A 27,822-nucleotide genomic window follows, 5' to 3' on the forward strand; every position below is an offset into this window, starting at 1 on the left:
TAAACAGAAAAACATTAAATTTGAATCATGTTAATACCACTTATATACTTAAAAAGAGGGTCACTTTATTCAAATTGCTTGTGGACGTTTAGACTTAAAGCTTTCAGAAAATTAACAGCAGCAAGACCTTCGTTGCGACCTGAATGAGTTGAGTGGTTTATGACAGAAGATGTGTCTTAATGTGTCATAATCATATCCGATTCTATTGGCCCAAAGCTAACGTGGGTGGGAGTTATGGACACAGTATGTTTTCTTTATTCGCGCAAATCGTCATCATCTATAGACATGCAGTTTCTAATGATACAGCACAATTTTATAATTTATTATGAATTTATTATAATTATTTCGTGGACCCCCAGGACCCCATTTGAGAGCCACTGATCTAACTAACATAAAATGGAGCTCTTTTATCAATAACTGCTTCTGTACTGCACCACAGTAGGAAGCCTTAACAATTATAATGCATCTGTTGAATCCTAAATATTTTTTTATAAGTCTTTATTTTTGGTACAAAATAATATGGTTTTATTTTTTCCATTGGCTTTGAAAACATCCCTTATTCTCATTAGTGTTTCTTTTAGAAAAAAAAATTACCAAAAAATACTTTCCTATTTGTTACATGCCTTTTGGAATATAAGACTGGTTCACTATGATACATCTTGAAAATTTGTATTACTTGAATTTTATTTTCTTTAAGTGTCCTAAACTTTTTTTCTACTATGCATAATGGACCGTCTTTTATATACAAACTATTGATGTGCAATTGTTCTAGAATATAAAGTAAAAACTTTAAACTATGCTTCTTTTATGAATTAGTTTGACAACTTCTGTGAAGATCATGTGATGGGATCAAAAGCACAAGAATAGCCCTTATTTTTGTCAAACACTATTATCAAGAGCTACCAGTTATTACTCTGGGAACAAAATATGAACTAAATTTTATGACGTGTTAAATTAAGAAAATGGAGGTTTTTAAAAACTAAGAAACTTATATCCTTTGCATTACATCCATCATCCTATTTTGAATTTTTTTTAACGGTGTTAATTTGGTAAAGAAATGCTCACACAATGATTCCTGAATATTCTGGATGACTGAACATGATCCTGACTCTGTCCCACAAATCAGCCTCATATGGTGCAGAGGAATCGTTTTAGTCAGAGCAGCAACACAGACCTGATAACGGACGTGTGTGTACCAAAGTTTCAAACATCAGAAAGTTTAATTGTGAGTGGACTGAAGTGTGAATAAAACGACAGACTCATGTAGAGACTTTAAAAGAAAAGAAAAGATTTATTATTGAAACTAGCCAGAAAACATTTAAAAGACAAATACATTTAGAAATATTGCACATGTGGAATTGTTCACTGTGTTTTACACATGTCCTCCTGCTTTGGAGACTGAGGCCACCACTCCTCCTTTTTGTCAGCAGACACTCCTGCACCTGAAACACACCAGACTCCGATCAGACAACATGGTAATCAACAAATGAACATGAAATTAACCTCACTGTGTCAAACTGAAACCAAACACGCTGCACACACTAAACTATTTGACTTTTTTAAAACATTACAACTATGAATTGTTGGCATTTTTCACCCCAAAACAGTGTATTAAGGAGTGAATGAACCGTCGTCTGATTTGTGATGATACATAATGGTCAACACTTTGCAGTCCACATATTTGATATCAGTTCAGATTTTGATCCCTTCAGAGATAGACCATTATGTTCAAGAGTAAAATATATTTTTAACCAGAAACAGCTGTAACATCATTCTCTTCAAAGACACCAGACTCCATTGACAAAAACATTCATTTTACTCACAGAATACAGGAGTTGCTGCTCTACCGCTGCCTTGATTTGATAGTTTGTGTTATTGTGCGACAGATCAAATACAATACATCTATAACATACAAGTACACATTTAAAAAAAAAAACCTAACGCATCAAGGCAGCAGTACACCAGTAACGCCCATGTTTAGCAATGTAAAATACCTATTTTTGTCAATGGAGTCTGGTGAGCTTCGAAGGGAGAAAGGAAATAAGTCACTTCGTCAGTTTAGGAAGGTGTGTGTTGGTCCTAAATCAGGTTTTAGGCTCAGACTGGTGAAGTCCCATCATCCCATGCTCCTGTTAGTGCACCCTTTAGTGAAACACAGTTATACTGCAGTTACCGTTCTCTGCATCTGGGGAGTCAGGAACATGGGAGACCTCTGGCAAAACAAACAGCTCAGGTCTTTAGGACATCAGGACTAGCAGACCAACAACATTACAGGAGGGGAACTTCAGGTGGAGCTTACCTGGAGTGGTTCCCAGGCTGGAGTTATCAAAGAACTGTTTGGGACAGGTCCTGGACAGCAGCTCCGAGCTCCCCCCGACACCAAAGATCCTGCTTTTAGGGGAGTCGAGCAGAGGGACATTCGGAGAGTCCTGCAGCTTCCTGGGAGACTCCAAAAGCTTCCTGGGAGACTCCAGGACGTTCTTGGGAGTAGCCAGAAACTTCTTGGGTGAGTTGCAGAACGTGGAGGAGTCGAAGGTAACAGGAAGGCCCCTTTTGGTGGGAGTGCAGGGAGGTGAAGGCTTGTCCATATCGACCTTGCCCTTTGCCTTCAGCCTGATGGCTCTGCTCTTCCACTTACTGATCTCGGTCTGCTGACTGTACACCAGGCTGATGTGACAGAGGAACAGGATGTCAAACACAAAGAATCACACCAATTGTCAGAACAGTTTTACCCTCAAACGGCCTCATCTCACCTCTCCAGCTCGGTTATTTTCAGCTGAAGCTGTTTGACTTCCTCCTCCAGTTTGGTCTTCTCCTGCTGGATGCTGGTCTTGATGAGCAGACCTCGGGGGTTTGTCAGTCTGGCATGAAGGTCCTCACCCTGAAGGACTGAATTCAACATGGAAACATTAGCGTTATTCGCCTCTTTAAGTGGACAACAAACACAAACAAAAGCAAACATTAAAACTTCAGTTGCAGGCTGTTGGGTCTCTGTTTGGGCAGAAGAGTGTTAGCAGCAGGCTAGCAGCTACAGTGAATGAATTTTTTTACCGAGGTGTGACGCTACATTGGTTAACTGCACATGTTACTCTGTAAGCTGAGGATTGTGGTTGTATCAGGATTCTGCCTGCTGATAATTTTAAGTGAATCAATGTAGATTTGCCATGAAAGATTTGGGCAAAGATTATGCATACTCTTAAACTCCATTCCAGTGCATTTCAGCACAATGTAGATTAGCCACAAAGTTTTCTATTTTTGCCAAAGAAACTGAATTTTGTGCTCAAAGCTTTAATGTTTAAGCTGTTTCTAAAATGGATTTGAATGAAACGTATGAAGAAGCTTCAGGTCAAATGTTATCCTCCAAGCTTTTGCAGGCGCACTGTTAAGACCTGACGAAGCTGCTGGGTCAAGGTTAAACTTAATAGGCCTTATGGGAAAACAACTTTAAATCTTGTTTCCCCCCAATGATTTGGTGAAACTGGATTTTATGTTATGGATAAAATATTTTCAGATTTTCCATGATGATGATGTCCTGCGAGAACTCTGAGATTAAGGAATGTCTTAAAGGACAAATTGGAAGTATTATACCCCTTTCCCAACAACGTTGGCACGTTTACGCAGGTTTTTCAGACCTGGGAAGAGACTCGAATAAATGCAGATTGTCTCTGTTCCCATTGCCAGTGGAGTATACTCCTTTCGGTCTCTTTTTTGCTGTGTCGCCATCTGACGTCAAAACCTGCCAGAGACAGGGTCGCATTGTCGAATCAGAAGAAGCTCTCCGACCTCGCTGTCTTGCCAGTGTTGCTGCATCTTGCACGAAAAAGAAGAACAAATTTGTATGTTCTTCTGTATTTATTTACGTGACAGCGGCTGGAATCACACGGGAGCTTTGGAGGAGGAGGTTTTTAAGCCTGGTGCAGGGTAGGGAATCCTGGTAAACTCAGTTTAAAGTCCATTTGTTCAGATATTTGAGATGAAGTGGATAAAAAGAAAAACTGATGTTTAATTTTGATGTTGTCAACCAGCTTCTACATGCCTTCAGGTGTTAAGACCAAGTAAACCTGCATTATCTCAACACACAGACAAACTGCAGACTTACTTGAGTCCTCTCCTTGCTGCTGTGACTTCCTCAAAGCCTCCTTCAGCTTCCTCAGCGACTCTTCCTTTTCCTTCAGCAGCGTGGTCATCCTCTGGATCCTGAGGACGACAAACACTCAGTCATGGCATGAAAAAATAAAACTATCACTGTTTTCCTGATGGAGGGAAGGAAGACACCTTATAGCCTTTATCTGTCAGAGAAACAAAATAGGAATGAATGGATTCACCATTTTTAACACTATGGGGAGCTAAAGAGAGGGCAAACAGAAATCTACAGGACAGTAATATAGATGAGACAAAGAAGAAACACAACGATGGTCAAAGGTGCTCTTACTCTTGTTGGTGTTTATCAGAAGCTGAGCTGAACTCCACCTCCATTTTGAACAGTTTGGTCCGGAGTTTTTCCAGCTCTGCAGCACTGGGTGAAGCATTTTTCTAAACCAAACAGACAAATATTATCTGCTGCTCGGAGAAGCCACATTTTAAACAACCACAATAACACAAATCAGAATTGAATGCAAAGATATGACACACAGCCTCACGATTTACTGTATAACAGAAGCTTCTTTATACGAACCTCAGACTCTCTCAGTTTGCTCCTCAGGGTGTGGATCGTGTTCTCCTTCTCCTCCACTTGTGCGCGGCTGTCCTGCAGCTCGGTCTGCAGGAGCTGCGTGGCCTCTTTGTGGTTGGACACCCTGCTGTTGGCTTTGATCTGAGCCTCCTCCAGCTGCTCTTTTCGTGCACACAAAGCCTGGAAACACAGAAACACAAATGGCACATTCAAGAAGACTCCCAGTGTCCTAGTCGATGAAATATCTGATGCGTCTGCGGCACATAGAGCCGTGTTAGGGAGAGACATAAGAAACGCTTTATTGATCCAATTTTGCTTCTGATATGAAAGAGATATATCAAACATACTCTGACTCTCTCCTCAGTTTGCTGGAGGCGAACAACAAGCTGCTGGTTGTCCCTCAGCAGAGAGAGCTCCGTCTTCAGAGGAGCGCCCTCCAGTGGCTGCAGCAGAGTCGACCTCTTGCTCCTCTCCTCTCTCAGCTGAGAGTCAGTGTGAACCTGCAGCTGCTTCATCTCCTCATGCAGACCGTTGTGCTCATCAATAATGCCCTACAGGAGGCAGACAAGCAAAGACACTCAAATACACACATTGTGGAAAACTGACTAACAAAATAACTACAGCGAGTGAAGAAGATCAGGCAGCAGGTTTGGGTTCTGTTGAAGTTACGTTAACTGAACTTCTTCCTGTTTATGAAAGAAGGTTCTGGAAAGGTTCTATTATGTAAAAAACAGACACCCCACAGCTGCCTGTTTCAGTTTCCTGCTAACTAACAGACAAACAGCACGCCAACATGCACCTATGACAGAAGTGAATGTTAAACTCTCGTCACCTGCAGTGTCGTCTTCCTGCTGCGAGCCACTGCAGACCTGATGTTCAGCTCGCGGCTCAGGAGGTCGTCCAGCTCGCTGTGGCTTAACGGCTGGTTGGCGAACACTGCCCGCAGCTGCTCCGTGAACCTCTCCCTCTCTCTCATCTCAGTGGTCATCTCGCTGGAGTAAGGTTCCATGGTGGCCCACAGCTTCTCCAAGAGACCTGCCATTTTCTAGGAAACAAGCAGAGTTCATGATTAGTTACAGAAATACTGTCTTGAATCTGAACTAAACTTATTTAACACCAGAGTGTGCAACACAAACTAACAGCTGTAGACCTGCAACTCCTATGTGCTGCTTAATTACTGTTTTCTGTCTTTGCAGAGAGTGATGTAACATCCGCTTCTGGTTAGAACAATCATCTTCCTCTGTAACAAAAAGGTCTCTCTCTGTAGGGATCCTTTCTGTAACGTCGTCAGACACTCAGAATAACAATCTGAGCCTGTCAGTGGAAGAACATGAACTTTAAAGGGGACTTTGAGAGAAGCAGAGCTCACCTGCAGGTAGAGGTTCCTCTTGTCGAGCAGCTCGGTCAGTCTCTGCTCCCACAGCGAGGTGAAGTCCTCGTCCTTCACAGAGTAGATGGGCGCCTGAGCTCTGCACAGCAATACGTCTTGCATGCGCTTCTCCTCATACACATCCAGATCTTTCTTCACCAGCTCCTCAAACAGAGTCCTGTAGCCCTGAGCTCTCGCCTGCAGGTGCTCCTGAGGAAGCAGACAGCGGGAGGGTTAGAGTTATCATGTGACTTTAATGACATCTCAAATGGAAAAAACACTATTTGATATTTACAATGAATTTCCCCAGGCCCTGGGCAGCCTGCAGTCCCAGCTGAGAGACGGCTTTGTAGGCATTGACGGTGGGTTTTGGCAGAAGCGTGGGAGAGTACGGCGCGGTCAGGGTCTTATCCAGTTTAGACTTGATCTTGGAACACCTGTCGATGAAGTGCTGGAACTTTCTGAAGGACTCCTGCAATGACAGTGGTATCAGAGTTATGTTCAGCCCCTGTGTTTGCCTCTCAGCTGTTGAGTAAATTAACACTGATTGTTGAAATAACCTGAAGCTGGTCGGCAGACTCCTGCAGCCGTGACGATGCAGACTCTTTGAGCCTCCCGGCGTTCTGATCCAAACTGCTCAGCTGCTCTTTGAGGGCGGAGATGGTTTTGTTTGCTTCACTGAGCATCTGAAAGGAGAGGAATGAGATATCTAGTTTTATTCATATGTTATGATCTATAATATCCAACATGTTTCATTCTGGTAACAGACAAGATTTTTCCTGCAGATATTTTGCCTTTTAAATATGAGCGTGAGTTTTAAACCTCGTCATGAGCAACTGGAACAGAATCTGAAAATAAAAACATCCTTCTTATATCATCACAGAAGAGACATATCTCAGTCCTGGTTGTGCACCATAAGAGAAAGTATGCTGGACCTTAGTAGCATCAAGAGAAGGAGAAACTTCTCTCCTCACAAATTTCTGTTATCTTTTGCTAGAAGCCATGTCTTTTGAAATGTAGCCTTGCTCCAAATTTCCCCTCCTGGTACCAGCCCTAGTTTTGTTGTGCCCTCGATCAGCCCTGCAGATCAGAGCTCCAAGGGATAGAGGTAATGGGACACCTCTTCTTACGACTGGTCTAATGACTGTATCAGAACTGTTTACAAACCTGCTGCGAGGTGTCGACTTCAGCATCAGCATCGGTTTGTTTCTCTCTGGACACCTGAAGCTTTTCCTCCAGCTGCTTCACCTGAAAGCAACAACACAGACAGAGACAGGTCGTTCACAACAGGCTGCACAGGTGACAAGGAAACGCAGCGGGATGATTCGTAAATGTGGAAAGGGGCGAGATCATCGAAACCACGACATATTGTTTCAAAGGCAAGCGCTTTTCCCCTGTTTCTGCTCGGTATGCTAAGCTAGGCCTGTTTCCAAAATAAGAAACTCTCCCTTTCAAACTGTGACAGCAAATAATTTGGACATACTTGTTGTTGCAGCTCGGACTCTCTCTCTCCTTTCTCGGCCTGCTGCTGCTCCTGCTCGCTCAGTTTCTCCTGCAGGGAGGAGATCTGTAGATGGAAGAGAACATCACTCAACTGACAGCATTAAAGAAGCCTGCCTTTAGGTTTATCTGACGTTACAGTTCTTTGATCAGCAATGACGGTATTTTTGCACTAATGTACCATGTCCATGGTGTCCTCCAGCTGTGCTCCGAGCTGCTGCTTCTCTTTACTCAGAGCCTCCAGAGTCTCCTGCAGCTGCTCTCTCTCCTCACTGAGAGACGTCACTCTGTGCTGCAGCTTCTCCGCCTCCTCTGAGGAGCTCAGACAGCTCGACTCCTTCTCTGACAGCAGACTGTCTCTCTCTGCTGCGACACCCTCCAGTTTCTCAGTAACAGTGTTCATCTGTGAGATAAGGTCCCGTTAAAATGATCATGCTTTAACTTCAGCTGTGCTTTGGACAGTTTAAAACAAGCTGTAATGTGTGCAGCCCCACAATAGATGCTTTTTAAAGCTGATTTTTTTTGCAGGAACTTTCCCCAGGGACGAGGATCTTATGGCTATTCTGTGAAAAGATTATTTGGGATAAAATAAGTGAACTTTTTTTGTTTTCGAAGGGAACAGCGCTGTCTCCTGGATAAAAAACATACAGCTTCCCCTCATGGAGCTGGTCTGCACATGCACAACTACATCTTGTAGTATAACCACAACCATCCAGCATTTTCTGCATGGGTCTTTTTCCCGCTGTGGAAACTCAGAGTGTGAAAGAACATTTTAGTTCCTGTAAAGCAAAACTAAAAGTTGCCTTTATAGCAGTAAAGCTCACACAAACCTCCGCCTGCAGTGTCTCCATCCTGTCCTCCATCTCCTCTCTGAGCTGCTGCTTCTCCTCTCTCAGAGCCTCCTGCAGCTGCTCTCTCTCCGCACTGAGAGACGTCACTCTGCGCTGCAGCTTCTCCACTTCCTCACTGTGAGTCTGAGTGTCGGCCGTCCGCTCAGAGAGCAGAGTGTCTCTCTCTGCTGAAACACTCTGCAGCTCCTCCGTTAGTGTCCTTATCTGTGGAAAGAAGTAACAGTCAGAGGAAGCATCCTCTGAAAGCTTATTTTTGCTGTTTTATAACAAAGTGACACTAACCTGTTGATCTAAAGTGCTCTCCTTCTCCCGACTCTCTCTCTCCAGACCAGAGTTCATCTGCTTCTGTTCCTGTAGCTCGTCTTGGACGGATTTCAGGAGCTCTTGTGTGGTAGAAGCCTGAAAACCAAATTTACTTGTCAGTCAAATATAAAAACATGTCAACCCGAGCAAAAATTAGGTCACAGCTTAGTTTGATGACCAGTTGTCTCACCGTCTCCATGTTCTGCTGCAGGTCGTCTTCCAGCTGTCTCTTCTGCTCGGCCAGAGTCTGCAGCGTCACGTTCAGCTGTGCGACCTGTAGAAGCAGATATAAGCTCATTGTTCACTTTTATAACCAAATTATCTGCGAAATAATCCAAACAGAAAACATCTGTGAAGGCACAGAACAAGTGTTTCATTATATTGAGTCTTACTGATGGGTTAAAACCACAGGGCACACTCACTGCTGAGTTAAAATACACCTCTGTCAGCATGTGTTTGTTATCTTGTTGTTAAAGAAATGTCATTTCTAAGAAGATTGAATTTATCAGGACATTTCACAGCTTGAAAATAAACCTGTCAGAGCTCTGGATTCTAAATGATCTCAGACATAAACAGAAGTTGTTGCTATGAATAATAATAATCAAGATAACTTTATTTACACAGCACCTTTAAAAACAGATGTTTACATCTGTGCTCTGACTCAGGAAGATTACAGAATAATCAGGGCATACAGAGTAGTGTAGATAATTCCTTCAGTAGGGCCCCACCTGAGGATCTAAGGGCACGAGATGGCCCATAACAGGATTTCTAATAGGGATGCATGATATTATCTGCAGGTTATCTGTATCTGCAGATTGTGGCTTGAAAATTACATGTCGGTATCTGCTTTTTCTGCCAATATTTTCCGCTGATAAAAGAATGCTTTAATTCTGCCTAAATGTTCGATGATTCCCTTAAAACTTGAAGTAGTGCTACAACATTAACTCAGTGCGAGCGCACTGCATGCCCCACACCTCTTCCATCAAGCCTGAAGAAGGGAGCAAGATGTCGGCGGTGTGGCAGTTTTTCAAAGAAGGAATACGTGAAGCTGCTTCATTATATGTTTTTACCAGTTTCAAGGGGTGGATTTGTTTCGGAGAATAGGTGACAGCTAAAAAAGAAGAAGAAGCTAAAGTGCAGAGATACGACTGACAAAACACAGGTTGTCTTCTGAACGATAAACTTGGAGTGCTGATATCAGTTGGGGCCGTTTACTTGTTGTTTTCTGTTCTAGTTTTATTATCAGGTTATTTATGTTCTGCATTATGTGTTTCAATGTTTATCTTTAACTACATTTTATTTCATCCTATGCCCATAAAAGAACTTTTCATCAACATTGTTAGAAAGCTGCTGAACAAATGAAGATTAGAAATAAAGAACTTAAATAATAAAGAACAATGAACTCTGAGGAACAATAGAGGGTAGAGCGATTTGTTAGCACAAACCTCCGTCTGCAGTGTCTCCATCTCCTCTCTGAGCTGCTGCTTCTCCTCTCTCAGAGCCTCCAGAGTCTCCTGCAGCTGATCTCTCTCCTCACTGAGAGACGTCACTCTGTGCTGCAGCTTCTCCACCTCCCCTGAGGAGCTCTGACAGCTCTGCTCCCTCTGTAACAGCAGACCGTCTCTCTCTGCTGAAACACTCTGCAGCTGCTCTGTCACACACTGAATCTGTGCAAAAGAGAAAACTTATTATCAGGATTTCAAATTTAAAAGATCACAGTTAAACCCTCAGACAATATAAACTTTCCAACAAGCTGTCACTCAACACTGGCAATGAATCTATTTTGAGTTTAAGCTCACCTGCTGCTCTAAATCAGACTCCTTCTGCTCACAGAGTCTCGTCTGATCTGAGTTCTGTTGCTTCTGCTGCTGGAGCTCCTCTTCAAGGGAGCGTAGACGACACTCGGTCTCTGAAACCTAAAAATAAGAGACATCAGAGAGGACTAAGTACGCATGAAAAGGGAAAATAAAACAGGCAGCTTGAATGAAAAGTGTCATGAGGATCAGACCTGTTGTTCCAGCACAGTTTGCCTCTCTTGGCTCAGTTTTTCCAGCTCAGTGTTCCTGTGATTCTGCTCCTGAAGCTGCTGTTGAAGTGACTGTAGAAGGCTCTGAGTCTCTGCAGCCTAAAGGTTAGGAAAAAGGATCAAAGTTTTCCGGTTATCCATGTAAGAGGAAAAATATCCGGACGTATGAGCACAGGCTGTTGAGCATCAGAAACCTGAGTCCTCTCACCGTCTCCACATTTCTCTGCAGATCATCTTCCAGACGGCTCTTCTGCTCGCTGACGGCCTGCAGGGCAGCCTGGAGTTGTTCTGTCTGTGGAAGAAAACGGACACTTTTAATCTTTCATAATTAAAGTATTTTAATTCAGATTTGTGAAGGATAACTGGCTTTGACTATTATTTTGCTTTTTGTTCACAAATCCCCTGAAGAGACCCAGAACAACACGTGTGTTTGTGCGGCTCTCAGCTCCAAACTGAGGACAAAAACCTTTTAAAAATGATGCAAAAAGAAAGAATTAAAACCAAGATACTTTAAAAATGTCTTCACTTTAAACCTCTAATTAGTGATGAAAGTCTTCATAAAGACCAGTTACAACTTTGCACTGGTGCACTTCCTTTAAGGCAGGAGTCTCCAACAGGTAGCTCGCGAGCTACTTGCTGGATTTTAGTTGCTCGCCAAGAGGTTCAGACTGTACAAAAAATCTGATGACAATCAATACACCTTGAAAGCCTCTTCCCACTTCAATTCAGTCAAACACACAGATTTCCCGCCCCCTCCAGTACAATATAATAGGTTAGGCCTATCAGCTGTCGATTAAAAAAGGTGATGCTCCTGGCAAGTTTGTCCACGTCTGAACCTAACCAAACACAGCAATGTTGCAGCAACCTCCATTCACAGGTTGGATCAGTTCTGCTGTACGCTAGTTGAGCTAAAGAGAGGAGTCAGATGCTGTTAGCCTGTTTAGCCAGATTTATGATGGACAATGAGGTCACGCCAAGAAAAAGCTGAAAACATACTGTTTCCACAGGGAGTGGGAAAGCAAGTTTTTATTCATGAATGTGAAGGACAAGTGTGTGTGCCTCATCTGTGGTACCAACAATCAGTCGACAAAATAATCAACATGGGGCGCCACCAGCAGTTACAGGGATGTGATGCAGCTCTTGGCCACTTTCATTTTTTCAAAGTAGCTCTCAGATGAGAAAAGGTTGGAGACCGCTGCTTTAAAGAGATTGTTTTCTAATCTTTAAATATGATCTTGAGTGAGTTGTATTTTTGTTCTTGTACTCTTTTTTGAAGTTATTTTCATATGAAGCAACTGATGCATGGATTTTTCTCATTGTAAAGAACTTCTGCTTCAGAAGTAAACTTTGTTATAAATAATAATAATGCAGTTTTTCATCTGATTCATCCAGCGCGTGTGTGTTGATCTGTTACCTCTTGCTGAAGTTGGGTAACCTTCTCATCCTGAGCCTGAAGTTCTGAGGTCAGTGTCTCTGGCTGGTTAAACCCACTATGAGCTAATGCAACCTGCAACAGAAAACACATCACGTCTTACTCATGTTTGTTTTATAAAATAAGTCCTCGGTTAACACTTCAGAGGACACAGTGTTAACATACCATCTCCATCTTCTCCTCCATCTCCTCTCTGAGCTGCTGCTTCTCCTCTCTCAGAGCCTCCAGAGTCTCCTGCAGCTGATCTCTCTCCTCACTGAGAGACGTCACTCTGTGCTGCAGCCTCTCCACCTCCCCTGAGGAGCTCTGACAGCTCTGCTCCCTCTGTAACAGCAGACCGTCTCTCTCTGCTGAAACACTCTGCAGCTGCTCTGTCACACTCTGAATCTGTGCAAAAGAGAAAACTTATTATCAGGATTTAAAATTTAAAAGATCACAGTTAAACCCTCAGAGAATATAAACTTTCCAACGAGCAGTCACTCAACACTGGCAATGAATCTATTTTGAGTTTAAGCTCACCTGCTGCTCCAAATCAGACTCCTTCTGCTCACAGAGTCTCGTCTGATCTGAGTTCTGTTGCTTCTGCTGCTGGAGCTCCTCTTCAAGGGAGCGTAGACGACACTCGGTCTCTGAAACCTAAAAATAAGAGACATCAGAGAGGACTAAGTACGCATGAAAAGGGAAAATAAAACAGGCAGCTTGAATGAAAAGTGTCATGAGGATCAGACCTGTTGTTCCAGCACAGTTTGCCTCTCTTGGCTCAGTTTTTCCAGCTCAGTGTTCCTGTGATTCTGCTCCTGAAGCTGCTGTTGAAGTGACTGTAGAAGGCTCTGAGTCTCTGCAGCCTAAAAGTTTGGGAAAAGGATAAAAGTTTTCCGGTTATCCATGTAAGAGGAAAAATATCCGGACGTATGAGCACAGGCTGTTGAGCATCAGAGTCCTCTCACCGTCTCCACATTTCTCTGCAGATCATCTTCCAGACGGCTCTTCTGCTCGCTGACGGCCTGCAGGGCAGCCTGGAGTTGTTCTGTCTGTGGAAGAAAATGGACACTTTTAATTTTTCATAATTAAAATATTTTTATTCAGATTTGTGAAGGATAACTGGCTTTGACTATTATTTTGCTTGTTGTTCACAAATCCCCTGAAGAGACCCAGAACAACACGTGTGTTTGTGCAGCTCTCAGCTCCAAACTGAGGACAAAAGTCTTTTAAAAATGATGCAAAAAGAAAGAATTACTTTAAAAATGTCTTCACTTAAAACCTTTAATCATTGATGAAAGTCTTCATAAAGACCAGTTTCAACTTTGCACTGGTGCACTTCCTTTAAAGAGATTGTTTTCTAAGCTTTAAATATGATCTTAAAGGAACAATATGTAAAATATTTACTGGAATTTATCATAAAATGGCCCTAATCATCAGAGATTAAGGAAACATGCTAAGTTTAAATCCTGACTTCTCCGACACCAACGCTGCAGCCAGTATGCCCTCCTCCTGAAATTTCCATTAAGGTGTGGAACGCCTGTGTGTGTTGTGGCCTGCGAGATCCCGCCCACTGCCCATTTGGTCACCCCGGGTTGGCAGATATGAAACAAATTGGCGCACAGGACCCGCTGCTTGAGTAGTTTCAGTGTCAACCCGCGTGTGCTTCGTGTTGTACTAGAAGCGTACTTCTATTTGGGAAAAGCTGAGTGTGTGAGTGTGGGTTGTGGAGCAAGTGAGTGAGAGAGACAGGAAGTGAGTGTGTGCGCATGAGTTATGAGAGTGAACGAGGATCGGAGCGGATCAGCGGAGAGCGTTATCGGTAACTGAAAATAAGGACTGTACAGTAAGGCTGAGTGTGTAATAAAGCCACGTACTGCTCAAGACTGAAGCCACGCTCCCGTGTCTTGCTTCCTGCTCACTGCTGTGTGTGTAAAGTGACGGGAGTTAGCCCAGCAGCTTCGACCCCGGGGCAGACCGATAATTCTCCCCTATGCTTTCCAATCAGGAAAGGCTTACATTTGAATCTGGGGAGGAGCGGGCAGGCGGGCGGAGACAACGCTCTCCAAGATTTTGAATTTGGACTGCAGTACCCTTTGTAGACGCTAGCTGTCAATGTGACATATTAGTCCTTTAAGTGAGTTTTAATTGTCTTCTTGTATTCTTTGTTGAAGTCTATTTCCATATGAAGCAACAGATACATGGATTTGTCTCATTGGGAAGAACTTTTTTCTAATATAAAATCTGCATTAAAAATAAACTTTGTTATAAATAATAATAAAGCAGTTTTTCAGTTGCTGATTCGTCCAGCATCTTTGTGTGTGTGTGTGTGTGTGTGTGTGTGTTGATCTGGGCCTTCTCATTAACTGATGTTACCTCTTGCTGAAGTTGGGTAACCGTCTCATCCTGAGCCTGAAGTTCTGAGGTCAGTGTCTCTGGCTGGTTAAACCCACTATGAGCTAATGCAACCTGCAACAGAAAACACGTCACTTCTTACTTCTGTTTTTTTAAATAAAAAAAACAGTCTTACGTTAACACTTCAGAGGACACAGTGTTAACATACCATCTCCATCTTCTCCTCCATCTCCTCTCTGAGCTGCCGCTTCTCCTCTCTCAGAGCCTCCAGAGTCTCCTGCAGCTGCTCTCTCTCCTCACTGAGAGACGTCACTCTGTGCTGCAGCCTCTCCACCTCCTCTGAGGAGCTCTGACAGCTCGACTCCGACTTCAGACTGTCTCTCTCTGCTGCGACACCCTCAAGTTTCTCAGTAACAGCCTTCATCTATGAGGTAAAAAGTCATTTTTAAATCATTTTTTATCTCCAGCTCTAGTTTAAACTGCATTACTAGCACAATAACTTTCCCAGGGATTGGAAACTCCAGGGACCAGGCTCCAAATTAAGTTCTGGAGACATTATTTTAAGCCCCAAGAAGTCTCTGCTCATAGAGGAAGTACTTTCCAAAAGTACAGGAACGGCTTGGGGACATTTATTGTTTGAGTCCTTGCAGGATTTCTTTTCAGCCACCTGACGTCCAGAAATGAAGTGACAGAAAAAAGCAGAACACTGATGGACCCACAGTTAAGTCCAGTAAGTAGGCGCAACAACACAGACAACATTGCGCTGAAGGAACCTTCAGCAGCAAAAATTTCCTCCTGGGACTAAACGTTTGGGGTACTTTGTGTGTAAACGTGACTTCATAGCAGTAAAGCTCTCTGACACAAACCTCCGCCTGTAGTGTCTCCATCTTCTCCTCCATCTCCTCTCTGAGCTGCTGCTTCTCCTCTCTCAGAGCATCCAGAGTCTCCTGTAGCTGATCTCTGTCCTCACTGAGAGACGTCACTCTGTGCTGCAGCTTCTCCACCTCCTCACTGTGAGTCTGAGGTTCGGCCGACCTCTCGGAGAGCAGACCGTCTCTCTCTGCTGAAACACTCTGCAGCTGCTCTGTCACACTCTGAATCTGTGCAAATGAAAAACTTTTTGAGAACTGACTATTTCTAGCAGGCTAAAGCAGGTTGAAGTAAGCTCAGGGTTATCCAAAGAGTTTCCCCTAGTTTTCCTGATGTATTCATCAACTCTGACCTGTGTTTGCAGCTCCTGCAGCTGTACACTCGTGTCAGGAGGAGGCTCGTCCTGTCTGGATGTTTGTGCCGTCTGCAGCTGCTTGATCAGCTCCTTCTGCACATTGTTCCTCTCCAGAATCGTCCTCAGCTCGTCCTGATTCTCTATCATCTGTTTCAGTTAAAAAATATATTGTATATGATCATATATATTCATTGCATATTGAAATCTGGACTGATAGTCATGTAAACTCACCATCTCCACGTTCTCCTGCAGGTCCATCCTGAGCTGGTCTCTCTCTGCGGTGAGAGAAGACACATCAGACAGCAGCTTCTCCGTCTCCTCAGCAGAGCCCTGAGCTCTCTCCTTCTCCTCTCGCACACACTGAAGCTCCTCTGACAGACTCTGCACCTGTTTTTAAACCAACAGTCAAAACACTGACGTAACATTTACATATCTTAAATGGTCTCAATCAAAGGAAACCCCGTTATCAGAGCAGTCCCTCACCGTCGCTTCATGTTTCTGCAGGTCCATCCTGAGCTGGTCTCTCTCTGCGGTCGCAGATGCAACAGTGGAGAGCAGCTTCTCCGTCTCCTCCGCAGAGCTTTGAGCTCCATCAGACAGCAGAGCGTCTTTATCAGCTCGAACACACCGGAGCTCTTCAGTCAGCTGACTCAGCTACAAGTATACAAATGAAGAGTTACACCTACACTTCCAAGAATTCCAACCATTAGGACAGATCTTATTTATAAATCAGCATCAGTGTCGTACTTGTTCTTGGAGTTCTTTGCTGATCTCCTCCTCTGTGGTTCTGGACACTTCACTGTCAGCAAGCTTCTCCTCCAGATCGTTCACCATCTGCTGCAGCTCGCTCAGTTTCTCTGTCAGTGATTCTCTCTGCTGTTCAACCTCCTTCAGCTGGAACGAAAATATTACCATGACTTTGGACACGACGATACTTCAATTCACGTACACTGATTAAATATGCGTCAGAAACAGTTTTACATCCATCTTTCCGTCACCTTTCAACCAGCTGCTGCTCTCCCTGCCTGCACACACTGCCATCAAACACTTGTGAAACTAGAGGACAACATGTATTTTCTACTGGCTGGAAATTACAAATACAAACAGAAACAGATTGACTCATTTCAACGCAAAGGAGGCACTTTATTTATGATTATATGCCTCAGCTTACCTTGACGTCTGTCTCCTCGACGGCAGCACTGAGCTGACTCCTCTCAGCCTCAGAGCTCTGCAGGTCTGAGCGCAGTGAATCCAGCTGCTCCCTCTGCTCCTCCTCCCTCAGCGCAGCAGCACTCAGCTCTGCTCTGATGCTCAGGATCTCCTCCTGGCTGCTCTGCAGGGAGTCCCTGAGCTGCTGAGCCTCCTCCTTACTCCGAGTCTGAACAGCACACAGCTCCTCGGTCAGCTCACACACCTGAAAGGACACAGAGTGAACCGTGTGATTTCTGTCTTATATTCTCCTTCTCGGTCTGTCTTTAGAGGGCGTTTTGAGGACTGACCTGCTGCATCAGGTTGTCCACCTTGTCTGGCAGAGTCTGTAATGAAGCGAGCTCGTCCAGCTGAGCTCTGAGGGCTCCCTCCGCTTCACGAGACGCTGTGAGCTCTTTGTTCAAGTTGGTGACGGTTCTCTCCAGTTCCACGCTGTCGATCAGATCTACAGACAGAGAACATGTTAATAATAATAATAATACATTTTATTTATTTAGTGCTTTAAAAAAAGTCCTCAAAGACACTTTACATGTTAACAACAATCGCAAAGACAGCAAGCCAATAAACAGTATAAAACGAAAACAGTTACAACAATAACATAATGAGGGGTCATAGCAGATTTGAAAAGGTGGGTTTTGAGTCCAGTTTTTAAAGAGGGGATTGAGGGAGAGTGCCTGAGGTGATGGTGGAGAGAGTTCCAGAGGGAGGGGGCGGCGATAGAGAAAGCTCTGTCCCCCCAGGTCCGGTGCTTGGATCGGGTGAGAGAGGTGAGGATCGTCGGCGGATCTGAGGTTACAGGTGGGAGTGTATTGGTGAAGGAGGTCAGTGAGATAGGAAGGGGCTAGGTTGTGGAGGGCCTTGTAAGTGATGAGGAGGATTTTAAATTGGCTTCTTTGTTGGATGGGGAGCCAGTGGAGGTTCTGAAGGACTAGGGTGATATGATCTCTGGTGCGGGTGTGGGTGAGAGAAGACGGGCGGAAGAGTTTTGGATGTATTGTAGTTTGCTGAGGATTTTTGGAGGATGTGCCGTAGAGGATGCCGTTACAGTAGTCGAGTCGTGAGGTGATGAAGGCGTGAATGAGTGTTTCGGCTGCTGATAACGAGAGGGAGGGGCGTAAAAGGCAGTTGGTTTTTTTTGTGATGTGGGTGACGTTAAGGAGAGAGATTGAACAAAGATGACACCAAGGTGACGGACATGTGGGGAAGCAGGAACAGTGAAGCCATCAAATGCAGAGGGAGAAGTCGGGGCAGGATGAGGTGAGTGATTTGGGACCGATGATGAGGATTTCAGAGTTATTGCTGTTGAGTTTGAAAAATGTTGCATCCAGGTTTTTTATGCCTGTGAGGCAGTTAGTGATGGTGGAGTGGGTGGCAGCAGTGATGGATTTGGTGGAGCTGTAGAGCCGGGTGTCGTCGGCATAACAGTGGAAATGGAGGCCGTGAAGGCGACGTGACCAAGGAGAAGCATGTAGAGGATAAAGAGGAGGGGGCCAAGCATTGAACCTTGGGGGACGCCTTGAGAAAGATGAGCTTGAATTTAAATTGTTGATACTGATAAACTGATGGCTGTTGGAGAGATTTGAACCAAGAGAGGGCGGTGCCAGTGATGCTGAGGGAGGACTCAAGGCGGGTGAGGAGAATGGAGTGAGTGATGGTGTCAAAGGCAGCACTGAGGTCGAGTAGGATCAGGATATTGAGGGAGTGAGTGACAGAGGAGAGGAGGATTTGGGCAGTTTCTGTGCTGTGATGGGATCGGAAGCTGGTTTGAAATAGTTGTAGAGTTGGATTGAGTCCAGCTGGGTTCTGAGTTGTTACAGCTGATTCTACAAACTAGAGTTTCCCATTACCAACTCCAACATCGGAGCGTACTGGGAAGTACACCTGTCTATATAGTCAGTACATCTACTCTGTTTCAGATAATACAGTACTCAAGTCTTGGTGTAGGGAAGGGCTGTTAATTAATATAAAACACAATTTGAACGTACTCTTTGGGACTTTTCCATCCAGCAGAGTGGTGAGCTTGGTGTTCTCGTCAAACGCAACGTTCAGCTCTTTCTGGAGATCGCTCTGCATCTTTCTGTTACGGGACTTCTCCGTCTCGAGCTGAGAGCGCAGACTGTTCACCTCAGCCTCCATCTTCTCATGGTTTGAAGTCAGAGTCAGCTGCAGAGGAAGTCAGGACAAGAAACACTGAATAAATATAGATTCATATTAGATTTAAATTTTGGAAGAGACCTCTTCATGTATAAAAATATATTTGGGGTTATTCATGCCTTCATTAGTTTGTTCCAGTAGAGAGGACAGGAGACAAAAGATGCAACTAATGTGTCCCCGAGTGGATTTAAACCGAGGACGTGGCATCACGATCTCTTCTTTCATACAACATTTTAAAACGTCAATTTTAAAGGCCTACTGTTTTAGTTTGTTGATTGTACTCACGTTGTCCTCCTCCAGAGCGATGTTCTGGCTGCGCAGGTGGGCCCATTCCTTCTTTGTGTCCCTGCTGAGCCCCTCAGCGTCGTCCAGAGAGCGACGAAGCTTCGCCACCTCCTGCACCAGATCCTTACCGCTCTGCAGGGAGGAAACGGGATAGAATCAGGATACAAAACATTATTCAGTTTTCTTTTTTTCATATCGTCATGAATATCATTATCGCAAATCAACTTAAGAGTCCAAGAGACTGTTGTACCTTCATGATTTTCAGATAAAAACAATTTAAAAACACACACGTACCAAACTCTGGAGTTCCTCTGCAAAGTCACTTTTCTTCTTCAGCTCCTCGGACAGAGTTTCTAGTTTGTTCTAGAAAAACAAACATTATGAATATTATAAAAAATGGCAGCTTCATCGTCTGTCCTGCAACAATTACAGGATTAGTAAAAGTGTCAGAGAAGCGAGATGAAGTCAATTTCATGCATGTCCACTGGTTCCTGTTTGTGCATGTGTGTAATTCGGGCCTTTGTGTGTGTAGCATGTTGGTACTAACAAAATGAAAAAATTGAATTCCCCCCTCAGGGATTAATAAAGTATCTCTTCTCAAAACATCTGCAGAAGCCATCTCGTTAGCTTGCTAACAGCTAGTCCACATCAACCTTGTATGTCCCGTTTTTCTCCTCAAATGTGTATCTGAGGGGGGCGAAAATAGGGGCGTTGCGTTCTGTGTCCCAAAATTCTCACGGTGACGTGAACCCACTGTTGCTTAACATTTAAGAACCATCCAATCTGAATTTAAAACAATTTAATAGTTTAAGTCCTTTTATCAGTTAATGATTATTTAAGACATTAAGCCTTTTTAAGGACCTGCGGCCACCCTGCTTTTTTTTAGATACACTTTAAAGAATAAATGAACCGCAGCAGGAGCCTGTCAGCAGGTCATCTCACCTGAAGCTCCAGGCACTGCAGTTCAGAGGCTTCGACCGCCTTCTTCAGGCTGGATATTTCATTCTGCAGCTCGTTCTGCAAGAGCACAAACAAAAAAATGATGACCAAAAAAAACAAAGAAACTAACTACGCAAACAAAGCTAAATGAAGTGCCTGTAACTCTACCCTCCGTGGAGCTATGCTCTATAATAGTCTGAATCAGATCAGTAACTTCACCTCGTGCTCTTTCCTGAATTGCTCCTCCAGAGTCTTGAACTCGTCCGTCTCCCTCTTCTCCTCCAGCTCCTGCGACAGAACAGCTTTCTCCTTCTCCAGACACTCTGTCTGCTCGAGGAACATCCCCAGCTCCTGCTTCAGGTAGTCCCGTTCAGCAGCCATCATGTCCTACAAACACACAGGTTCAACAATGTAAGCAGCAGAGCACATTTACACCTGAAAGGACTTCCCTTGTGTGTTTTTACAACAGGAGAGTAAATCAATGCTTGTTGATTTTCCTTCCTTCCTTCCTAACTGCTCAGGCCAACCTTACAGCTTTAAGGGGAAACCCGGGCCCCATTTCTTACTTAGAATAGGGTCTAAATGACTGAGAGCATTTTCATACAGAGGATAAAAGCTGTCAGAATTTTCTCTCTTCTTTCATGTGAAAACAAACTACTGAGTTGCGACAAGTCGTAGTCACGGCACATCAAGCTCTACCTTCTCTGAAGCCAGGTTTTCACACAGCTGGATGGTCTCTGCAAAGTCTCTTGTCATCTGGAATACAAGGTACGAACATTACACCTAAAACAGCAAACACAAGCAAGCAGATTCTGTATCCAAAAGGTGCTTCTCTCACACAGCTCACCTGTCCATCACCGTCACTCTGAGTGTGGCCCTGCTCCTCCAGCTGTCTCTCCAGGTCTGCCACTCTGATCTCCAACATCTCCACCTTCTCCAGAGCCTCCTGTTTCTGCTGGGCCTCCGTCTGCAGCTGCTGCTCCAGCTCTGCCACTCTGCCGTCTAATGTCCCTGCTTTAGTCACGGCCTCCTCTTTCTGCTGGCTCTCCATCTCCAGCTGCATCTCCAGGGTGGAAACTTTCCCCGACAGCTCACGCATCCAGTCCGGGGATGCAAAGTCTTTGGGACTAGAAAACAGATCAAATGTACAGATAAGTCACTGTATGTGTTAAACAATGAACCATCTGAAGACATTAAAGACATTCACCTGTCTCCAAAGCTCCGGACAGTCACAGAGCTCTGACTCATCTCCATGTCATCTGTCTGCATTTCAGAGATCTCCCACTGAAAGTCCTCATCGTCTGTCAAAATACACCATGATACATACATCCGTCTGAATATCAGATAGAGCAGTACATTCATGAAACAGTACATTTTGCTTTGTTAGCTCCTCCTTACCTTCAGCCAGATCGCTCAGACAGGAGCGGTCTGCTTTCCTCTTCAGAGTGAAAGGGTCTGCAAAGCTGAGGTCAGACACGCCTCCTTCAAAGGCAGGCGGATGAAGCTGTCTGAGCATCTTCCCGCCCCACGTAACCCTGCGTTTAGGCCTCTTAAAAAACAGGACACGGGTCATTATGATCGCGATAATAACGAGAAAGATATACTCCATCCACAGCTGTAGTTTGTGTGATGCTTACCTTAGGAACTTGAATCTGATTGGAGCTGGTGACGAGCAGTTTGGTCAGGTTTTTGATCCGGTCCTCCTGTTCTCTCTGGAGCTGATCCTTCTCCTGGAGCAGATGAGACAGAACCTCCTTCTCTGTGGCGGTGGTCTGTGTGACTGAGGAAACCTGCAGGAGAGCCCATGAGTTAGCTGGTAGAAGAGCTGCTGTCCTACAACTTGTTGTAATAGGCTAAAAAAAAAAAGCCAAAAAAGGAGGGGTGACACTTGCCTCGTGAAGCCGGCGCTTCAGATCCACGATTTCGTTGCGATACCTTTTGAGCAGAGCTCCGTCATCAGACACCTCGGTCACATGAGGGTCGTTCTTCATCTTCTTCGCAGTGCTGGCAAACTGACATGAATGAACATTTTATTAAACATTATCTGCTTTCACTTTGCTCTGTCGTCTAATCTTAAATCTCTCATATTAGTGCCCTTTGTAGACCGACTCTAGACCGACTATGTCAGGATACCAACTGAATATTAAAATGTAAAGATGGATTTATAAGGAGGTGTACAGGAAAGAAATGTGCACTTTTGTCCCACCTGCAGAGTGCTGAGGGTCTCATCCAGAGTGACGGGCGTTATGGTGCAGATGATGACAGTTTTAGCGTTTCCACCCAAAGAGTTCTGCAAGATGCGGGTCAGCTTACTGTCTCTGTAGTTAGTGAAACCCCTGAAGACAGAGAGAATGACATTAAGTAAACGTGACAGCATCTTCAATAAATGTACAATATACTTTCTGTGACTCAGGGGGGAATTCACTAAAGGATTGCACGGCTTTTTATCTGGACAAAAAAATGAAGCTGCGGTACAGACGGTGAAACTAGTAAACACCTGTCAAGTCTGGACTTTACAGTAAACTGTTAAAGAGCTGCCCCTCCTCTCCCTGCTCATCATCGATCTGTGCATGCAGTTGAGATCAGTCAATATGCACTCAACTGCTGCCTGAGAGCGCAGCACTGTGCAGCAGAGAGTGGAGCTGCAGACAGCTTCTCTCCACAATCAGACACAAAACAACAGCAAACTGCACGAGTCTGTGAAACTTTAAGGCCGTGTTTGCGCTTGAATATCATCAGTGCAATGTGCTTTGTGAATCACACTTTGAGACGGAGCAGATAGTGGGCGCAAATGAGGCGCAATTTTTGGAGCTATCAGCGCCCGCAATTCAGTCTTAGTGAGTTCCCCCCTCAAACTCCTTGATATGTAAAAGAGGTTTAGAAAATACCAGAATTCCCCTTTAAAACATGTGAAAAGTCGTTGCAATAAGTGCCCTGGATGTTGATTGTTTACTCACTTCTGGCTCTCATCAGTCAGTTTCTTGATCACTTGGCCGAGTGTGAACAGGCTGCGGTTGATATTGCAGCCTTCCTTGAAACGCGTGCCTGGAATATCAAAACAGACGTTTTAATCTAAACTCAGTTTACACTCTTTTAATAAATCAGCTGAAACTGTCTCTGATTTAACACCAGCTCACCTTCAGCTCCTGTTTGACTCGCTCTCTCAGATCCGGCTAAATCAACTAAATTCTAGAAGAAAGAAAAACGCTTGTGATGAAATATTTATGACAAAAACAAACAACACAGACATCAAGATAAAGATGTAAAACATGCCAGAAATAAAAAGGACCTACTTACCAAATGAGACACAATAATGGCTCCGTCTGCATTTTCACCTGACGCTGGGTCGCTTCTTTCTCTGCTTTCCAGGATCTAAAGAAAAACGTATTAGAAATCCAGATTTTCCCAGAATCCTTCCTGTCACTGTGTGTTGATGGGTAACTTACCATTCTGAAAATGGTGTGTGAGCGGCTGCTGCGCTGGTTCATTTTAGTTTTTCCATAGTGACGGTTTTCTAAATTGTGCAGAAAAAACATCAGTTAGTTTCATACAATCAAGGCAGAGAGATAAATGTTTAAATCTAAACTCAGATTTACTTTCTCCTTTCCGGATCCAGGTGAGGGCTTGTGCTGGATGCGTCACCAGTTCTTCCGTCAGGTCGGCGACATAGATGTTTTTCTGCATGCAGACGAGACACAACAAAAATAATGTAAAGAGGAAAGAGGATCTTTTCATGGTTTCTAGCATTCAGTGCTGCTAGACTTTGAAGAAGGTTACAAACTTACTTTATATGTGACAGCTTGGTTTGTAAATCAGGAGCATTATAAGGTGGCTGGTTAAAGTATGACATCATTAAAGCATTAGAGTGAAGATAATCTCTATTTACAGATAGACTATAGCTGATGGGATCCGAGATTGGACTGAAGATAACTGCTGATCAGCTGAAACAAGCTTTCATTAGAATTTAGGCCACTTATAAAAATATCAGTGAGCATGTAATTAACTCCTGACAACAATCTGACATTTGTTGTGTCTGATTTTATGAAACAGAGAAAAGGGGCAGCTGTGGCTCAGTGGTAGAGTCGCTCGTCTTTCAATCGGAAGATCGAAGGTTCAATCCCCAGCTCCTTGGGCAAGACACTGAACCCCAAATTGCTCAGGGTGGCACTTTACATAGCAGCCTCTGCCATCTGTGTATGAATGTATGTGAATGGGTGACTGTGACATGTAGTGTAAAAGCAGCTTTGAGTGGTCGCAAAGACTAGAAAAGCGCTATATAAGTCCTATACAAAGTCCATTTACTGTATATTAGATCAGAGATCAGTGTAATGATCAAGCTGACTGCAGCAAAGCAATTTAAGAACTTTACAGTAAAACTTTGATAAAGATCATAGTATTTTTTGGGCCATTTTTCCTTTATTAGATAGGACAGAGAGTTCCTGTCTCTCTAGAGTGGGGGGTGACATACAGCAAAGGACTGAGGACAGGAGTCTAACCTACGACCGCTGCGTTGAGGACTGTCACTGTAGTCTCTATAAATGGGGCGCCTGCTCTACCAACTGAGCTAAACCAGCGCCCCCGATCGACCAACCGACCATCCGTCCAACCAAACCGCTTATCCTGTTAGGCCTATCCCAGCTGTCTTTGGACTACAGTCGGGGTTACACGTGGACTGATCGACAGTCAATCACAGGGCTGACACACAGAGACCGACAACCTTTCACACTCACACCTACGGGCGATTTAGAGTCATCAATGAACCTAACCAGCATGTTTTTGGACTGTGGGAGGAAGCCGGAGACCCCGGAGAGAACTCACGCATGCACGGGGAGAACATGCAGACTCCACATAGAAAGGCCCACTACGTCTGAACTGTGGTTCAAACCAGGAGCCTTCTAGCTATGAGGCGACAGCGCTAACCACTGTGCAGCCCCGCCCCAGATCATAACTAGAAGGTTGCCCCAGCTGAAACATTGTGTGAGATACTTTTAACCAAAATTCCCTCTATGGTTGTATCCACAGGCTTTGAACATGAACCAAAAGTTATTACAGAATTACAATAAATGTTTGTGATTTTGTTCTAATTTAAGTAACTTGCAAATGTTAAAAAACGAAACCTAAAACGAGTTTGTTTAAAAAATCCAAACGTTTACTCACATTGATCGTCTCTCTGACTTCCAGAGGTTTTCTCTTCCAGCTGTCAACGAGCAGGTCGGTCACAGTTTCGTTGTAGATCTCCATGTAAGAAACTCTGAGGAGGAACTCCTTCTTTGGACACTAGCCACAAAAGAAAAGTCACATGTTAGAATAAACTTTATCATAAAACAGGCCTTAAGATTTCTAGATAATAAAACTTCACAAGTGCAATCCAACCCCTTTGTGCAATACCGACTCTTGAATCTATATTTTTATGTATGTATGTATGTATGTATTTAGCTCTACATGTACATTTTTTTCTCTCAAATATCCATTTTTTTTTATAAGAACTGCTTCTTTTATTTGTAATTTTTTAAATTATATCTTCTCTTGTCTTTTATATCTAATATTAACCTTTTGAACGAAGCCCCCAAGCTAAGAATTTCACATGACTGTACTTGTATAACCGGGGTGACAATAAACATCTTGAATCTTGAATAAGACAACAGAGTGCAGCTTGATACAAACAAGTGATTCTTACATTCTTAATAGTTTCAAAGACATCCTCCACAGCCAGAGGGATCACACCAGGAGTGCCGTTACTCCCCATCATGGTGAAAGTCTTTCCAGAGGAGGTCTGCCCGTAAGCAAATATGGTTCCTGAGGATCAAACACAGAATAGTTATAAATGGGAAAACACCGGGCAGCTACAGTGAGTGGAGTGAATGTATTAAGTTTCCATCACTTACCATTGTATCCCTCAACTGTGGAAACAACCAGTGGCTTTGCGATGTTCTGGTAAAGCTGATTGGTTGTTTCGTCAGCAGTGAAAACTCGGTCTGTGAACAGCAGAGGAGGAAAGTCAATGTAAAGTAAATATCTATGACAATGTCTCTATTAAACAGTCCACTAAATCAATGAAGTATGTGTCTATTCCTGGACATGGTGCAAAACATACCAAAACTAAAGCTCTTGGTGGAGTTCCCATCATCAATCTGATGAATTGATTTTTTATCAGCTCTCCAAAACAGCTGGACGGGCTCTGCAGCCTCTGACGCAGCACTTTCTTCCCTGAAACAAAGATACACACAAATATACAAACATGAACAGACTTCATCTCAAACAGACAAATCAAACAGAGGCGGCCTGTCAGAATTAATTTGTGACTGAATTCTTTAAAGATTGCTGACGGTTTTATGAGGGAGAGTCTTCATGAGATAAAACGTAATAAAAAAGTATTAATTGGAGCATCATCCCCAATTACTACCTAGTTAGAGATCAGAAATATTGACAACAAAATCATGTGTAAGGCCCTGTATATGAGCGCATTGGGAGCATAAGACTGTTATTCAAAAGCAAGCAAGCTTGGAGGGTGCATAGCAGCAAGCAAGCAAGTCTGAAATATTTTCTGAAGTCATACTCCTAGCACGGCTCGAGGGATTGTTCTTAAATGTTCTTTATCTTAAATAATGTTAAGATCGCGAGTAACGAGAGGCAGGTAAAATCGTTAATCCAACTAACAATGCTGCCCTCACAGTCTGCAGGCAGCAGCAGGCACTGAGTTGCCCCACCCCAGTGAAGCACAGAAACTTCACACAGACTGTTTTGTTTCTGCCTGCGCCCTAGGTTATTTATGAATGGCACTAAATTGATACAGCTTACGTCTGAAAATTAGGAAATAAACTAAACAGGGACAACAGCTAAAGTCCCTGTAGAGCAGCACTGTTTGTCCAAACAAAGAACAAGGAATTTTTCTATCTGTCATAATACAATTGTGTCAAAATATCAACATCTTTTGCATTAACCTATACACTTTATATTTTAGTTGTTTTTTTGTATTTTCTCTAATTTGTACTGTATTTTTGGAGCTATCTGGCACTATATTTTCCTTCGATATTAATAAAGTTCTATCTTATCTTATTTGCTGACATTACCGCCGCTTACGTCTAACGTTCCAGCTAACGTTCAGCTCTGCAACACAAACTTAACTGTACAACAATACCCTGTAACGCTAACGCGTTAGTAATTTATTACTTGGTAAATCAAAGAGTTATAAAAAATCACCTTATTTATAAACAAGAAATTACTTACTTTAGTAGCTAACGTCAATAGTAAACTTTAGCATTAACGTTAGCTTCAAACTTATTGGCTGTTGGCTCAAACCTTACCTCTGAATAAGCGGACGGACTCGAACACAGACCTTCACCGCCGACTCTTCGGTCATTTTTGTTTTTTATATTCCACCACTATACATTAAATTATTACGCGAACTAATACATTTTCATAAACGACGATGAACTGGACGCCCTAACAACTAGTGCAACCGAAAAAGAAGTGACCTCCTTCAAAAAAAAAAAATTCAAAATCCAAGCACTTTGTTTTGATTG

The 27,822-nt window shown here is 43.5% G+C and overlaps 1 protein-coding gene across 1 annotated transcript; it reads right to left on the reverse strand.

Moving 5' to 3' along the window:
* Positions 1–1,266: 1,266 nt before the first annotated feature.
* cenpe (centromere protein E) lies at positions 1,267–27,659 on the reverse strand. Its single transcript, XM_069657554.1, is given in 56 exon segments — positions 1,267–1,442; positions 2,174–2,212; positions 2,300–2,667; positions 2,754–2,889; positions 4,100–4,197; positions 4,433–4,533; positions 4,676–4,852; positions 5,020–5,223; positions 5,505–5,717; positions 6,042–6,251; positions 6,337–6,513; positions 6,602–6,727; positions 7,525–7,608; positions 7,723–7,944; positions 8,372–8,596; positions 8,675–8,791; positions 8,886–8,969; positions 10,141–10,362; positions 10,495–10,611; positions 10,704–10,820; positions 10,930–11,013; positions 12,136–12,228; positions 12,319–12,540; positions 12,673–12,789; positions 12,882–12,998; positions 13,101–13,184; positions 14,509–14,601; positions 14,696–14,911; positions 15,354–15,587; positions 15,710–15,859; positions 15,944–16,366; positions 16,460–16,606; positions 16,884–17,126; positions 17,212–17,366; positions 18,907–19,084; positions 19,361–19,492; positions 19,655–19,723; positions 20,303–20,377; positions 20,519–20,686; positions 20,999–21,055; positions 21,147–21,426; positions 21,507–21,600; positions 21,698–21,848; positions 21,937–22,089; positions 22,192–22,311; positions 22,506–22,635; positions 23,257–23,344; positions 23,437–23,488; positions 23,597–23,671; positions 23,746–23,813; positions 23,896–23,977; positions 25,457–25,576; positions 25,977–26,095; positions 26,185–26,274; positions 26,394–26,506; positions 27,604–27,659. Coding segments are annotated over 56 exon segments (7,965 nt in total). The 3' UTR covers positions 1,267–1,362.
* Positions 27,660–27,822: the final 163 nt, after the last annotated feature.

The sequence above is a fragment of the Semicossyphus pulcher genome, unplaced genomic scaffold, assembly GCF_022749685.1.
Source record: "Semicossyphus pulcher isolate SPU_LCO1_2020_fin unplaced genomic scaffold, fSemPul1.0.p SCAF_11, whole genome shotgun sequence".
NCBI lineage: Eukaryota > Metazoa > Chordata > Actinopteri > Labriformes > Labridae > Semicossyphus > Semicossyphus pulcher.